Below are 16,470 nucleotides of genomic sequence, written 5' to 3' on the forward strand. Positions count from 1 at the left end.
TGGTGCCTATCAGCACATATTCCTCTAGGTTTATAATTGTAGGTCACTGTGTTCACTGCATAAGGCTCAACAGTTTCCCCAGTGGCTATACAAATTTACATTCCCCCCCGCATCCTATGAAAGTTTCCTTGCCCTATAAACTTGCCCATATTGAGCATGCTCTAATCCAACTTTGACAATGAAGAGCATGAACTGACACTGAAGTTGTAGGTGATGTCATTCTGAGAGATGGAAATAAAGACAACAGAGGTCATCAAAGCATGTTTAGATTCTTTGTCTTGTTTAGGAGGGATATGCCTTCCCGAAATAGCATATAAGAAAAAGGTTATATTTACGATAGGGTAATATCTTCAGAATAGCAATTAGAAGAAGAGAAATAGAGTATTTGACTTTATCACCATCAGATAATCATTTCAATTCAACAAAAGGGAGGAAATGAAGCAGAAATATAAGCTAGACAACACAGGCTGCAAAAATAATGCCAAATATAGTCTCAACACCTATGAAGGAAATAAAATTACTAATTAAAATACAGACTCATGTTGGGTAAACCAAAATCCTGCCATATATTGTTTGTAAGAGAATTTGTTGATACTACACAGGAAAGTACAATGGAGGAATAATAAGTCTGGTGAATTATAACTCCCTAAAAAAGTATACAATGTCAACATTGAAAAGCACTCAAACTAGAAATCACTAAATGGACTATTTTGCAAACCAACGTTTAGTCCTCCAAATTGTAGAATTTAAGAACATATATGTGCCTGGAAGGATTGCTTCATACACAGCAGGTAATGACAAACTCACAATCATAGACTAACACACCTCTCAGACATTTGCAAACCATTAGCAGAAGATTATCCTCATCTATAGCCACATGCAAAGAATGAAGCAGGATCCTCACTTAACAACCTATACAAAAATTAACTCAAAATAGATCAAAGACCTAAATGCAAAACCTAAAATTATAAAACTCTTAGAAGAAAACAGAGGGAAAATCTTCAGGACATTGGATCTGGCAGTGAACTCTTGTCTATGCCCAAAGGCATAAGCAACAAAAGACAAAATACACAAATTGGACTTTATGAAAATTTTTTAATTTTGTGCATAGAAAGACAACATCAAAAGAGTAAAACAATAACCCATAGAATGGGAGAAAATGTTTGCAAATTCTATATCTTATAAGGGACTGATATTTAGCATAGAGTGAACTCCTAAAATTCAACAAAAAACATTCTGATTCAAAACAGACAAAGAACTTGAATAGACACTTCTCCAAAAATATACAAATGGCCAATAATCACACAGAAGATGCCCCAAATCACTAATCACTAAGGAAATATAAGTCAAAACTACAGTCAGATACCACTCACATCCATATAGATAGTAACCATCAAAAAATAAGAAAATAACTAGTGTTTGTGAGGATGTGGAGAAATTGGAACTCTTGAACACTGTTCTTTGTGAATGTAAAATAGTAAAGTTACTGCGGAAGAGAATATGGCAATTCCTCTGTATAAAGACAGAATTGCCATAAGATCCAGCACTTTCACATTTTGGTGTTTAGCCAAAAGAAGCAAAGGCTGGGTCTCACAGAGGCCTTTGGACACTCATGTTAGCAGGAGCATTACTCACAATAGCTAAAACATAGAGGCAACTTAAGTGCCCATCAAGAGATGAATGGATAAGCAAAATGTGGTCCATAAATACAATGAAACATTTTTCAGCCTTAAAAAGGAAGGGAGATTTGGGTGTGGTGGCATTAGCCTTTATTCCCAACTACTCAGGAGGCTGAGGCAGGAGGATTGCCTGAGCCCCGGAGTTGCAGGCCAGCCTGTGCAACACAGCAAGACCCTGTCTCTAAAAAGAAAGAAAATTAGGAAGGGAGTTCTGACATATGTTACAACATGGATGAACCTTGAGGACATCATGCTAAGGGAAATAAACCAGTCGGAAATGACAAATACTATGTGATTCCACCTATATGCGGTACTTAAAGTAGTCCAAATCATAAAGACACAAGGTAGGATGGTGGTCGCCAGGGTCTGAGAAAGGAAGAAATGGGGAGTGGTATAACGGGTGCAGAGTTTTAGTTTCACAAGATGCAAGAGATCTGGAGATGGAGGGTGGTGATGGTTGCACAACATTATGAATGCATTTAATACCACTGACGTTCACACTTAAAAATGGTTAAGATGGTAAAGTTTATATTTATGTGTGCTTTACCACAAGAAATTGAAAACAAAAGACATGCAATTTGGATGACTCACAGGCAAGAGTTGATGGTATGTGTATATGAAATGCATGTACTTTGTAAAGAGAAGGGGCTGCAATTCCAAGTATGTGCTTTCCACTGAAACACACAGAGGACATCTACTAAACTCGACCTTATTTGGGCACAAAGAAAAACTAAAAGTGAAGCAGGCATTCTAAATCAGAAATCATTGTTTCATTCAACAATCGCAACAAAATAAAATTAGAAAACAAAGGCAAGAGCATAGGAATCCATAGTTAATTTTTAAATATACATTTTAACATAATTCAAACAAATGAACTAATTTAACGATCTAGAAATGAATGGGCAGACTCCACAAAATAAGTTTAAATGGTGGTTAAATATAGGAAAATTTTCTTAGAAGCTCATTTTTCCATCTTGACTTGAATATAGAGAAGATATATAATTTCCATTATGATGTATAAGGTAAAACGTATTAAATCCAGGTGGTAGAAATGTAACTGCATGCAGTTTTGTATAGAAATCTGGCAACCTCTATTAAATTGAAGATGAATAGTTTGTTCAACCCTGCAATTTCACTTCCTGGTGTCCATTCCAAAGTAGCATTTTCAGATGTGCACAGAGTTTTGTGCACACAAAGATGCATTGCAATGTTTTAGATATATTTTTTAAAAACTAAATATTTATAAATAGAAGAACAGGTAAGTAATGGTACAATTATACGGTACAAACCATTATATGGACTTATTCAGAGCACCATGTGGATGACAGAATAGTATTGAATGTGGTCCAGGGAAGCCTCCCTGTTGGGAGACAGACCACCCCTCCTCAGGTACAGACCAAGAGGAAGCCCTGGATACACAGGGCCTCAAAGCCTCCATGAGGGGAATGGAGATGGCCCTCCCCACTTACATGCAGGCCTCACTGTGCACATTTGATTAACTGGGGTCAATCTCACAGCGCTTTGGGCCTGTGAGCACTTCATCCGTGTCTGTGACTCAGATATCACAGTCTAGACCTGAGCCTCTCTTCCGCGTGCACACTCCAGCCCACACCTGCATTTCACATTCCCATTGAGTTTCCATTTCTCCCTTTCCCCCAACAGCGAAGGCCTTTCCATTACACCCTCTTGAAAACAACATTCACTATCGTCATTAAAACCATGTGTCAAAAACCTGCTTTTATTGTATCCCAATATTCATAGAAGCATTACTGGCAATAGCCAAAATGTGGAGGCAACCCAAATGTCTATTAATGTATGAATGGGTATATAAAAGGTGGTATATCCAAACAACAGAATATTACTCAGCCATAGCAAGAAAGGAAATTTTGACACAGGCTACATACAGATGAACCTGAAAACAGTATGCTAAGTGAAGCAAGCTAGACACAAAAGGACAAATACTGTTTGATTCCATGTATATCAGTTACCTAAAAGGTAGAGCAGAGAAGTGAGGGGGTTGAGCGGAGTGTTTAATGGGTGCAGAGTTTAGTATGATGAACAAGTTCTGGAGATGTATAGTGGTGATGATTTCCCAGCACTGTGGATGGGCTTAATGCCACTGAATTGTAGTTCTAAAAATAGGTAGAACAGCCAGGCACAGTGACTCATGCCTGTAATCCTAACACTCTGGGGCTGAGGGAGGGAGGGTCGCTCAAGGTCAGGAGTTCAAGACCAGCCTGAGCAAGAGCGAGAGTCTGTCTCTACTAAAACTAGAAAGAAATTAGCCAGACAACTAAAAATATATAGAAAAAATTAGCCGGGAATGGTGGCGCATGCCTGTAGTCCCAGCTACTCGGAAGGCTGAGGCAGGAGGATCTCTTGAGCCCAGAAGACTGAGGTTGCTGTGAGCTAGGCTGACGCCACGGCACTCTAGCCCAGGCAACAGAGTGAGGCTCTGTCTCAAAAAAAATATATAGGTAGAAATTTTTACCACAATTAAAAAAAAAACACAAAAAAACTCATGTTCACATCTCCTTCCTTCTTTGGCTAAGCCTTCTCTGAAGGTACTGAGTCTGCTGTGCTCTCTTCGGACTGTTTCATCAACCCCACCCCTCACGCTGTGGGGTCCAGATGTGGAGTGCGTGTCCTCACCGGGGATCCCTAACACCTCCCACGTTGGCACCAGGCAGACGTGAGGCTCCACCACCACTGCCATTTGTGTTGCAGCCATTCAAGGTCGCCCGCACACCTGCCTCCTTCCTCACGATTGTACCACCTGGCCCACACCCACAACACTTGTGGACAAAACAGAGTCAGTGATGAAGTAATTCACACAGAATTTAGCATAAACCCGGACATCCCAGCACGTCTGGGTGGTAGCAGATTACTCCAAAGCCAGGCAGCCTAATCACCACAGCAACAGATCTTAAACTTAATTCTCTCCACTTGCCTTCCTCTTCCTTTGTAATTCCTCTACACCAGAGATTTATTTTTATTGTATCTCCAGGTTACATGAATCTCATTAGCAGAACCAACAGACCCACCAACTCTGAAAAAAGGACCTTTGGCTTTCAGTATTTTCATCATTCTCCTTCGTTCTCCAACACCAAAGCTTCCCATTCTCTATGTCTCCAATTCGGTTTTAGAGAAAAATAAGGAGCCCCCTTTCCTCCTGAAAGGGTCTCCTTCTGTCACCCAACTTAGAGTTGGGAAACACAGAGGTTTTAGGAGTGGAAGTGCTGGGTGCACAATCTCTCTGCAAACTTAAATGGTTTTCCCTGCAGCACAACCTTGCCAAAGCAAAGGGGCAGGGCTGGACCACCTCTGGTGCCCTCTTCCTTGTCCTTTATGCACTCCAGGGCTTTAGTAAACTCGGAGAGTTTGGAAAGGAAGGAGAAAGAAAGGAAAAGACTCTCACCCCATCTGGACCATCCTCCCGCCTGAGACTCATCAAAGAACGGCTGTGGAAACTGGGAGTAAAAAGGCTGTGCATGCCATTGATTGGCCAGAGAATCTCTCCCTCCCCATTGGCTGCACAGCTCTTCAAGGCTAGACACGGAGGGTGAAGTGAAACTGTTAGGCTCATTCCTGGCTCCTCAGGTGCCAATGATCTTCATCCCGGTAGTGCTGGGAACTGCCAACTGCTGGACGTCCCCAGGATGGTACTAATACCGTCTCCCTACAGGATACAAGATCACCTCAGGGCTTCTGTGAACAATCTTCTCCCCCAGGGAGACTGCTAAGGGGAACCCCTCTGCCCATAATCGGAATATCTGACTTTCGCTCTGAGCTTCCGGAGGCAGGCTATTTTGTGCATCTTCTCAGCTTTCATAGCAGCACTTAAAAAGGAGCGTTGAATATTCTTGGACAACTAGCTTTGCATATAAAGAGCAGACTTTAGAATCTGCAGGTGTCTATCTATTCACACCGCATATTACTCTCATCATTGAATCCTGTGTGAACTCTGCCCCTCCTCCATCTAATCACCATCACCCACCATCAAGTGTGGTCATGATCTCCACCATCCTTCACGCTAATTGAGTGCTTATGAAGCAAGAGCCTTATTGCTAAGGGCATTTCATGCAAGATCTGATTTGTTTTACTTTTTTCTTTTTATTTCAGCATATTATGGAAGTGCAAATGTTTAGGGTTTGTATATGGCCCTTGCCCCCCTCTTCTTAACAGCCCTCTGAAGTAGGTGGTGTTACTGTTCCCATTTCAAAGATACTTGAGGCCATCAGGGTGGAGGGTGGAGTTGAGAATATCCTATGAGCTCAAAGTGTTAGCACGTCCACTGTCCTGCCTCCCAGGCAGCTTGGGTCCCCAAAGGAGTTAGTGTTGGGTCAAGGGTCATAGGTCAGTTAGTTTTTCCTAGTGGGACTAAGCTAAGAGACTCAAGGAATCTTTTCTCTCCAAGATCTTGATCTTTGTCTAACTCAGACCATCCCAATTCTGACCTCATCTTCTCTTCCTGACTGTCTACCCCACCCTTAGGCAGGACACGGCTCACACTTTAGAGGGCTGCGCCTCATTTCCTTTTATTTTCTTCTTCTTCTTCTTCTTTTTTTTTTTTACCTTTTCTGAAAAGCTAAAGACTTGGCATAGAAGGTTAAAAGAGGTTCAGCACTTGAGCTGGAACTCCAGGCTCTAATCTAGACCATAGTGTATGGTGATGGGCAAGTCTCTTCCCTCATTTTACTTTCCTCCTCCACGAAATGAAGAGGATGATAATGATTATGGTGATATTGATGATGGTGATGATGATAGTGCTGATGGTGATGGAAAAGTTGGTGATGATGACAATGGCAATAATGATGATGACAGTGGTGATGATGAAGACAAGACGATGATGATAATAATGGGGACATGTTGTCATTTGTTTTCTCCTCTGTGAATTCCCTAATCTTTTCCTTAAAGATTTTACTTCATATGTATTTTGTGTGTGTGTATTTACACAAATTACATGCCAGGTACTCGGAATCACAAATCTTTCCAAGATGTGGGCTTCTCTATACATTGTTTTTGGTATTTCGGGGGTGGAATTGTTGTAAAATTTAATATAGCCAATTTCATTATTCTTATCATTTATGGGAGATGTAAATACTTCCTACCCTGAAGTTATATTTTCTTGCACAAATTAATATTTTCTTTCTCCACATTTAGATTTTCAATTCACTTATACATGAGAAACCTGCGTGATGTGATGCAGTGGTTCAATTTTATTTCATGTATCTCTTAATACCAGTTACTTCCACATATACGTTGCACAGCCAGACTTCCCATGTTAATTTCTTAGTCCCCTCCACTTCTGTGAAACAGCACATGGTGCCTTGCTCTCTCTCTGCATCTTTCATTGTCCTATATTAGTCTATTTTTTGCTACTGCTACACCATCATATTACTTTTAAAATATTGGCTATTTCTCCATTGATGTGGGTCAATATTAATAGATATCCATATTATTTTCATAGTGTTTGTTCTCATGCATACTATATTTTAATGATTCTAAATAAAGTTGTTGCTTAGCTCCTTTTGGAGTGTTTGGCTATCTCATTTCTTGGGGCTGGGCATTCTCATGTTGTGTCACTGACTCTTGCTCATGAGAGATCATTTCCAAGCATGTCGTGTAGTCATTTTGAGGCAACAGCGAGTGAAGAGTATTTTCACTTTGGTATTTGGTATTTTTTATTTGCTGCAAGTAGTAATCAAAATAAAAGATATTTCAGTTACTTTTTCTAATTAAAAAAATTTTCCCTGGCTTTATTTAGATATAATTGAAAAATAAAAATATTATATATTCAAGGTGTACAGCATGATAATTTGATATGCATACACATTGTGAAATGATTGCCACCATCAAATTGAACACAACCACAGTTACCTTTGAGTGTGTGGGGAGGCAGATGAGGACTCTTAAAATCTACTTTCATAAAATATTTCTAGGAAACAATACAGCAATGGTAACTGTAGTCACCGCCCTGTACATGAGATCCCTGGAATTTGCTCATCTCACTACTGAGAGTTTGTACCCACTGACTGGCGCCCCCCACTCCTGCCATCTCCAGACCCTGGCGCCCACCATGCTGCCCTCTGCTCCTGCGAGTTCACCTGCTTTTCTAGGTTCTACATATAAGTGAAAACATACAGTATTTCCCTTTTGGGGTCTGGCCTATTTCATGTAGCATAACGTACTCCAGATTCATCCATGTGGTCACAAATGCCAGAACTTTCTTCTTTTCGTGGTTGAGTAATATCAGTAAATCAAAATAATGATGATTTTGTAATTTAATTGCTTTTTCTACATTTATTAGTGGATATTATAATAGAAGGAAGAACTTTATACTCTTATTTGGCCAGCATTCAGCTCATTGAGTCTTATTTAATTCTCGAGGTTACAATCGGTTACTACCATGGTTTAGTTTGATTTTCAAATTATTCCCTGTTTGGCCAGGGGACCCACTTCAAGCTGCTTCTGTGACCTGTCCCCATCACTGAGCAATTCCGTATTTGCTGGGACCAGAGCAAATTGTTTTAAAAACGATGTTTTCTACAGTCTATGATGACATCGCTTTGGTTTTAGATGACCTTTGACTGATCACAGATTTTTGTTGAGTGGATGAAAAGCCAAGAGAAAACACAAAACAGACCAGATTGACATTAAAATTTAAACCTAGTTATTTGAAGTTCACGTGATTAAGGGTGGTTGATTAAATTATTGTTCAAATCATTAAATTCAGTTGCACTTCATTCCAATGCAGTGATGTGCCAGATATCCTTTATTATTTAACGTCAAAAATCAAGACCATGAAAAACTTTTAGGTGTAGTCATCTCAGTAAGAAAAATTGAAGAACACACAACTCTTTACATAGTGACTGGTTCTAATAACAGTGTTCACAAATTGTCCTGGGAGCACAAGACAGAGGAGTGATTTGTCTTGGTACTGAACCAAGTTTCCTGTAGGAAGAAACAACCGAGTGGTGGTAAGCTTAGTGGAGTTTCGCCAAGGTAAACACTTCCAGGCAAAGGGAAGTGTTCATTTATTATTCATTTATCTATGAATTTAAACTGCCGAGTATTTAAATAATCTTGTGAACAGCAAGTAGTCAAGATGTCCTTGGGTGTCACGAGACATAAACGTTTAGAGAAGTGAGCAGTGACGGAATCAGATGAATGCTGGGCCTCTGGCCAGTGTCTCCGGAAGCAGAATGGAAGCAGAAAGCCGGATCAGAACCGGGAAGTGAGGTTTCCACTGGGGGAGCTGCTGTGAGCTGACCTGAGTCAGGCTTATTTATTATGTCATCTATTAAATGTCGTTAGAAGTGTCTACAGTTGTAAGTCCCAATGTGAATCCTGTCTGAGCTTTTTATATTTCGAGAATAAAGGCCAACATAAGTGGACATATATAATAAAAACAAAGCAAAAACAAAATCCCTTAATTTTATGTAGTAGTATTTACACATTAATAGTACGGTAGTCCTCACTTAGCATCGTTAATAGGTTCTCATAAACTAAGACTTTGGGCAAAACGACCTATCAGGAAACCAAATTCGCCATAGGCTGGCTGATACAAACGGCTTTTAAGTTCCTACAGCACATTTCTGGTCACCAAAACATCACCAAGGGTCTAAATAAAGACCCAAACCACTTCTAATATTAAACATTGAAATAAATGTGAGCTACACAAAGATTTAAGAGAATAAAAACAAGAAGGACGGTTATGTGCCCACGTTGTGGTTTGGGTTTTTCTACACAGAACGCCCCTCTGCTTATTTAGGTCGTCTTTGGATGACCCTGTGGGGAGCCCTGACTCCGGTTCAGAGCCGCCGCGGTCGCGCAGCTCCGGGAGGCCGTGGCGCCGCGCGGTCGCCGTCCGCGTTGGCAAGGTTGTCGCACGCGCTGTGGATTTCCATCCGACAGTCATCTGTGTCCTTCATCCATTCTCCGACCCGCCCGGCGCCGTCAGGACGGGGCAGGAGCGCCCCTGCAGGTCGGGGCGCGGCGGCTCCGGACAGTCCCAGGCCGGCGCGCACCGGCTCGGACCCGCCCTGTGGACGCGCGCGCACCGGCTCGGACCCGCCCTGTAGACGCGCGCGCACCGGCTCAGACCCGCCCTGTAGACCTGCCCGCACCGGCTCAGACCCGCCCTGTAGACGCGCGCGCACCGGCTCAGACCCGCCCTGTAGACGCGCGCGCACCGGCTCGGACCCGCCCTGTAGACCCGCCCGCACCGGCTCAGACCCGCCCTGTAGACGCGCGCGCACCGGCTCAGACCCGCCCTGTAGACAAGGGCGCACAGGCTCAGACCTGCCCTGTAGACGCGCGCGCACCGGCTCAGACCCGCCCTGTAGACGCGCGCGCACCAGCTCACACCCGCCCTGTGGACGCGCGCACCGGCTCGGACCCGCCCTGTGGACGCGCGCGCACCGGCTCGGACCCACCCTGTAGACGCGCGCGCACCGGCTCGGACCCGCCCTGTAGACGCGCGCGCACCGGCTCAGACCCGCCCTGTAGACGCGCGCGCACTGGCTCAGACCCGCCCTGTAGACAAGGGCGCACAGGCTCAGACCCGCCCTGTAGACGCGCGCGCACCGGCTCAAACCCGCCCTGTAGACAAGGGCGCACAGGCTCAGACCCGCCCTGTAGACGCGCGCGCACCGGCTCAGACCCGCCCTGTAGACGCGCGCGCACCGGCTCAGACCCGCCCTGTAGACGCGCGCGCACTGGCTCAGACCCGCCCTGTAGACAAGGGCGCACAGGCTCAGACCCGCCCTGTAGACGCGCGCGCACCGGCTCAAACCCGCCCTGTAGACAAGGGCGCACAGGCTCAGACCCGCCCTGTAGACGCGCGCGCACCGGCTCAGACCCGCCCTGTAGACGCGCGCGCACCGGCTCAGACCCGCCCTGTACATGCGCGCGCACCCGAGGCGGGGCTCCGGGAAGGCGAGGCTCCAGGATGAGGGAGGAAACTGGAGACCTGAGAAACCCAGGCGGACAGGAGAACCTGCAGCCCCGCTCAGGCAGGGGCCTGCGGGCCGTCGATTTTCATCTCATCGACGTTAGAACCAAACGACCTGGAAACAACATTTCACGAACTATTCTTTCAACACTTTCAACTTTATGAATCCCAGAAATATTTTAAATTCCTTTTAGACACGCATTACACAATTTAAATGCAGTCGAGCAGGCTGACAACAGGGGACTTCTCCTTTCTGGCCACTGACTGGCGGTAACCCCCGGAGGACCCTGCCTGGTAGAAGGACACAAACTGCAGCCACATCCCGTCTCAGCTCTCCGTGGACACAGGACAGAACGGCCAGCGCGCACGTTCTTCCTCCATCACCTAAACGCCTCAGCTCCAGCGAGTGCGCGTTTATAGCAGGTCTTGGAGAAGGATGACTATCAGTAAATGTGGAAGTTTTTCATTTTAAGAAGGTTTCCGGGCCGGGCGCGGTGGCTCACGCCTGTAATCCTAGCACTCTGGGAGGCCAAGGAAGGAGGATCGCTCAAGGTCAGGAGTTCAAGACCACCCTGAGCAAGAGCGAGACCCCCGTCTCTACTATAAATAGAAAGAAATTAATCGGCCAGCTAAAAATATATATAGAAAAAATTAGCCGGGCATGGTGGCGCATGCCTGTAGTCCCAGCTACTCGGGAGGCTGAGGCAGGAGGATGGCTTGAGCCCAGGAGTTTGAGGTTGCTGTGAGCTAGGCTGACGCCCAGGCAACAGAGTGAGACTCTGTTTCAAAAAAAAAATAAAAGAAAGAAAAGAAAAGAAAAAGGAGGTTTCCAAATCAAAATGGAAGTTTTACCTACCTACCATTGTGTTGTTTGCAGATTAAACATGATATATAATATATATGAAACTATTTTTGAAGTTAAAAATATAGTTGAAATTTTGTCTAGAAGTGAAGGAAAGAAAATCATGTTGACGAGCCAAGATGTTGAGATTTATAAACACTCAAAACAGACATTTCTAGAAATGTAATTCATGATAAATTTGGGTTTCTATATTTGAAAAAATGTAGTGATAACCTCTCTGGATCACTAGCTAAGTTCTTATTTCTGCCATAATTAAATCAAATTGTGATTGGATTGGGGGTGTGACCGTGCGGGATTAAGGTGGGAGGGCTCGCTTCCAATAAAAGCCTCTTGTCGGCGGGTCTCACTGCAGATCCGAGTGGCCGTAGAAGCAGCTGGAAGTCAAAGCAGAGGCCGGTAGAGGAAAGGTGAGTCCAATCTCATGTAATTTGTTTTTTACTTGTCGGATTCCTACAAAGGGCAACTGAGAGCTCATGTTTGGGGGTATGAGGTAATTGATTAATTCAGCGAGGGTCACCTGAGGCCAGCGCCACGGGAGACACGGCGTGTGCACTTGGGGACACTGGGCCTCCTGCCCTGGTGCAATAGGCAGGGCTTGAATGTCAGCACCCAGGTTGTTGACAGGTCTTCATTTTTCTTAATCAAATCAGAGCTTCCAATACGGTGCTGCACTGACGTTGTCTCCTCTGACTTTCTCAAACTCTCAGGTCCTACTGGTTTTCCCCACAGTCATGTTAGAGCATCTGGGGGAGTTGGAGGGCCTCTGAGTCCAGACCAGAACTGTCCATCAGAAACGGAACGTGACCCACATATGTAATGATAGTTTTCCTAGTAGCCACAGCAAAGAAGGTGAAAAGAAACACGCTGAATTGATCTGAATAACCAAAAGAGTATTATTTTAACATGTAAACGATATTAAATATCAATGAGACTGTTTTCTTATTACATCTTGACAATCCAGTGTGTTTTTAATACTCATGGCACACTGCAATTCAGATATGTCCCATTGCAGGGGAGTGACAGCCACGAGCAGTTGGCGGCTGTCATCCTGGACAGCTCAGCTACAGACCCTTTTACCATCTCCACTCCAATGTACCCTTGTTGCCTAGTACCACGGAGATCACATAGTAGGAAGACAGTATTTCCACATGTATACAGAGGAAAGAGCCCCAGTTCATTCGTCTCATGGAATCTTCACGAAGATGCACATTTCTTCCCCAGGCAGCAGCCATGGCTGAGCACTTCCGCGAAGCATGCAGATGCCCCGTATGTCTGGACTACCTCGAAAAACCTGTGGTCTTGCAATGTGGATTCGTCTGTTGCACCAACTGCATCAATTCACTGGAGACGGAGCCCCAAGGGGAGGGCTTAAAGTGCCGCTTCTGCACTGGAGTCACCCAGAAGAATGAGATCAAGAGCAAGTGGCAGCTGGGCAGACTGGTTTCCAGCATCAAGGAACTGGAGCCCCACCTGAGATCCACCCTGCAGATGAACCCGAGGGTGCTGAAGTTCCAAGGTACAGTGTCTGCCCCACCCAAACCCTCCCACAAGGGCCTAGGAAAAAACAACTGGGCAAAAGCCCCTCCACTAAATTTTAGAACAGTTCTGGCACCTACAATTTGTATGCTACAGGTACATTGTATGCTCAGTGTACCATTGAGCTGCAGTGGTTCTTGCCACTGCATATACATTAGAAGCACCTGGAGATGTTTTGGGACTTGTAGTGTTTAGACCACGCCCTAGCCCCGCGCTGGGCACTGTGTGGCCACGGATGGCTCTTGAGCACTGGAAATGTCACTAGTTCCGACTACATATGATGTTTTATAAAAAACACATATCACTATAGTTAATGTCACACGTTTCTTTTTATGTTTTTGAATGAAGCTACTAGAAAATTTACAATGACATCTGTGGCTCATTCATGTGATATTTCTTTGGGCAGTGCTGGTCTAGAGCTGGAATGTCCCTCAGATTATCTGAGGGTCTTGTTAAAATGCGTATCCTGATGCTAAGGCACTGGGCTTTCATGAGAATCTGGTTTCTTTCTTTTTCTTTTTTTTCTTTTCTTTTTCTTTTTTTTTTTTTTTTTTGAGACAGAGTCTCACTCTGTTGCCCTGGCTAGAGTGCAGTGGCATCAGCCCAGCTCACAGCAACCTCAAACTCCTGAGCTCAAGCAATCCTCCTGCCTCAGCCTTCTGAGTAGCTGGGACTACAGGCATACGCCACCATGCCCTGCTAAGTTTTTCTATATATTTTTAGTTGTCCAGCTAATTTCTTTCTATTTTTAGTAGAGATGGAGTCTTGCCCTTGTTCAGGCTGGTCTCAAACTCCTGACATTGAGCTATCCTCCCGCCTGGGTCTCCTAGAGTGCTAGGATTACAGGCATGAGCCACCATGCCCAGACTGCTATGTGGATCTCACACGTTTAAGAGAAGAAAAAATCTTGAATTAAACAATGGCATTACTATAAATGCAATTCCTACTAAAAGTCCTCTGTTGCTGTAAAACATATATAGGATAATTTGAAATTTTTGATGTAAGGGACAACAGCTTTAAGAAACAAATGTGAGTAAGATATTTGGGTCTTTGCATTCAAGGTAGAGCGCGGTTCTGCAGGCTGCTGATGTGCTGACCTGTGCATTTTTCTCTCCACAGTGGATATCACCTTGGATGTTGACACAGCCAACAACCACCTCCTTATTTCCGAAGACCTGAGGAGTGTCCGTTACGGGCCTATCAGACAGGACCGGAGGGAGTGTGCGGAGAGTTTCAGCCACGCCCTTTGTGTCCTGGGTTCCCCCCGGTTCACCTCTGGCCGCCACTACTGGGAGGTGGAGGTGGGGGCGAGCGAGGAGTGGGACGTGGGTGTTTGCAGAGAATCTGTGCCCCGCAGTGGGAAGATCTTAATGTCTTCAGCACATGGATTCTGGACACTGAGCCTGAGGGCAAGAACATACTTCTCAGCCAACACTGTGCCTCGGACCGCCCTCTGGGTGAGCCCCAGGTTACACCGGGTGGGGATTTTCCTGGATGTGGATTTGGGAAACATCACTTTTTGGGACATTAGAGATGGATCCCATATCTTCACATTCACCAGAATCTCTGCTTCTGAGCCGCTGCGTCCGTTCTTCTCCCCAAGCACAAGCTCTGGTGACCAGGGCGCCCTGAGCATCTGCCCTGCTGTCCCAATGCCAGTGTAGGTGAAGACCCCTAGGCCAGGAAGCCAAAGACCAACAGCTGCTGGAAGTTCCTTTGTGCTCGTACCTATGGCTTTATACTTGGTATGCACATTGCACCAAGTAATCGAGAAGCAGGGAACATTTTATGCATCATGTACAAAAACATTAATTAGAATTAGATTTACATTAATTAAAATGTAATGGGCATTTTGAATATTAAATACTGTGACTACCAAACTACTTGTGTTTTATGTTTATATTTGTGTTCCTATGCATATAAAATTCTCATATCAGTTTCAAAAATGTCTTTTCTTTCTGTGATGTGGCTTATGAATCCCATAAACATTAAGATTGACCAGTTGGATTGTGTGATGTTCTAAATGATAGAGAATTGATATTTCTTATTCACAGTAAACAATATGTATTTCTGAACTTGGAAAAGTGAATCAATGCCAGTGTGTTACCCAGAATTGAAAAGACAACTTTTCACCATCACTCCATAGATGATCTGATATTTGGTTGGACCTACACTCATATAGGACAACCACCCTCTTACTGCAGAAATCCGACTGTTCTGTCCTCATAACATGTGACATGTTGGTCGCCCCTTATTCTGTAACTTCTCCCCTGTGGAATCCCTGGTGCTGGGCTCACCTCCTCCTGAAACAGACGTGGTCACCAAATGCTACGTGTCAGCTAGTGATGATCTTATCACAAATTGTTTCTTCATGCCACAGAGTGGTCCACATGCTGGCTTTTTAAGAGCTTCTTTGCCATTTAAAACTGTAAGCATATTTATATATAAAACGCCTGAGCATCATTGAAGAAGAGTTCGAAGAGTCTAGTTCACCATTCTATCTGAGTTAAGAAAGATCCGGCCTGACAGGCACATAAACACAATTGTGAAATAGAAAATAATGTAAGGTGCATCTTCTCTAGAGAGAGGGAAAACCCAGGACACAGATATGAGGAGTGAACCGGGTGCCAAGGCACTAATTCTGAAAGTCGTCTCTTCCCTGGGTAGCCTCGCTGTGACGCAGGCACTGGAAATGAAGAATTTGGCACCTGTAGAGCAGTGTTGCATCAGAAGTCATTCCTAAGAAATAAACATTTGGGAGTTGATATTTGCTCTAGTTATCTGCAGGAAAATGATTATTTCTGTTCCAGAAATACAGCCAGCAATTCCACAGTCAGAATTCTGACCGAAGTTGACATAGGAAAAACACCTCTTGGAAACCAAAAGCTTCAGCCAGCACCTCAAGCTGTCTGGGAGCCTTAATTTTCTTTTTTCATAAATTGAGGAATATGTTTGGCTAAAAATTTAACACAAACACTGCCTCTGAGGGAGGTCAAGTCATGTTGTTGTAGGAGCCAGTCGTGAGGCAGGGAGTCCCCCAGGGCCAGAAGCTCAGAGTGGTCAGCCAGGGTCACCTGCGCAGCCATCACAGAGCCCACTTCTCAGTCATGGGGATAACAGTGCCAGACACCCTCTCCAGGCTTTGATGGCACCTGGACAAAACAGCATGGCACTGGCATAAAAATAGACATACATACCAATGGAACATCATAGGCAATCATAGGCAAATTTTCCAAGTGATTTGCCATAACAGGTTATTAAAACTATTACCACAGGTTATCCACTTTTCATGATAAATTTCTAGTGCATAAAGTGAAAGGTATTGCTTTAACATAACACCTAGAAGTAGTATTAAGTTTCATTTGTGTCAGTGTCAAAAATATAAAACACTTTGTCAGTTGGAGTTTACCAAATGTATTCTTTGTTTCCGGTACTGG

At 44.2% G+C, this 16,470-nt stretch overlaps 1 protein-coding gene across 1 annotated transcript; it reads left to right on the top strand.

Annotated features, from left to right (window-relative positions):
* Positions 1-10,632: 10,632 nt before the first annotated feature.
* LOC142865743 (ret finger protein-like 4A) lies at positions 10,633-14,697 on the top strand. Its single transcript, XM_075998976.1, has 4 exons — positions 10,633-10,734; positions 12,510-12,589; positions 12,700-13,013; positions 14,153-14,697. Exons 1-4 carry the CDS (start codon positions 10,633-10,635, stop codon positions 14,695-14,697), a joined length of 1,041 nt encoding a protein of 346 aa, XP_075855091.1.
* Positions 14,698-16,470: the final 1,773 nt, after the last annotated feature.

The sequence above is a fragment of the Microcebus murinus genome, chromosome 32 (genome assembly GCF_040939455.1).
Source record: "Microcebus murinus isolate Inina chromosome 32, M.murinus_Inina_mat1.0, whole genome shotgun sequence".
NCBI classification, from domain to species: domain Eukaryota; kingdom Metazoa; phylum Chordata; class Mammalia; order Primates; family Cheirogaleidae; genus Microcebus; species Microcebus murinus.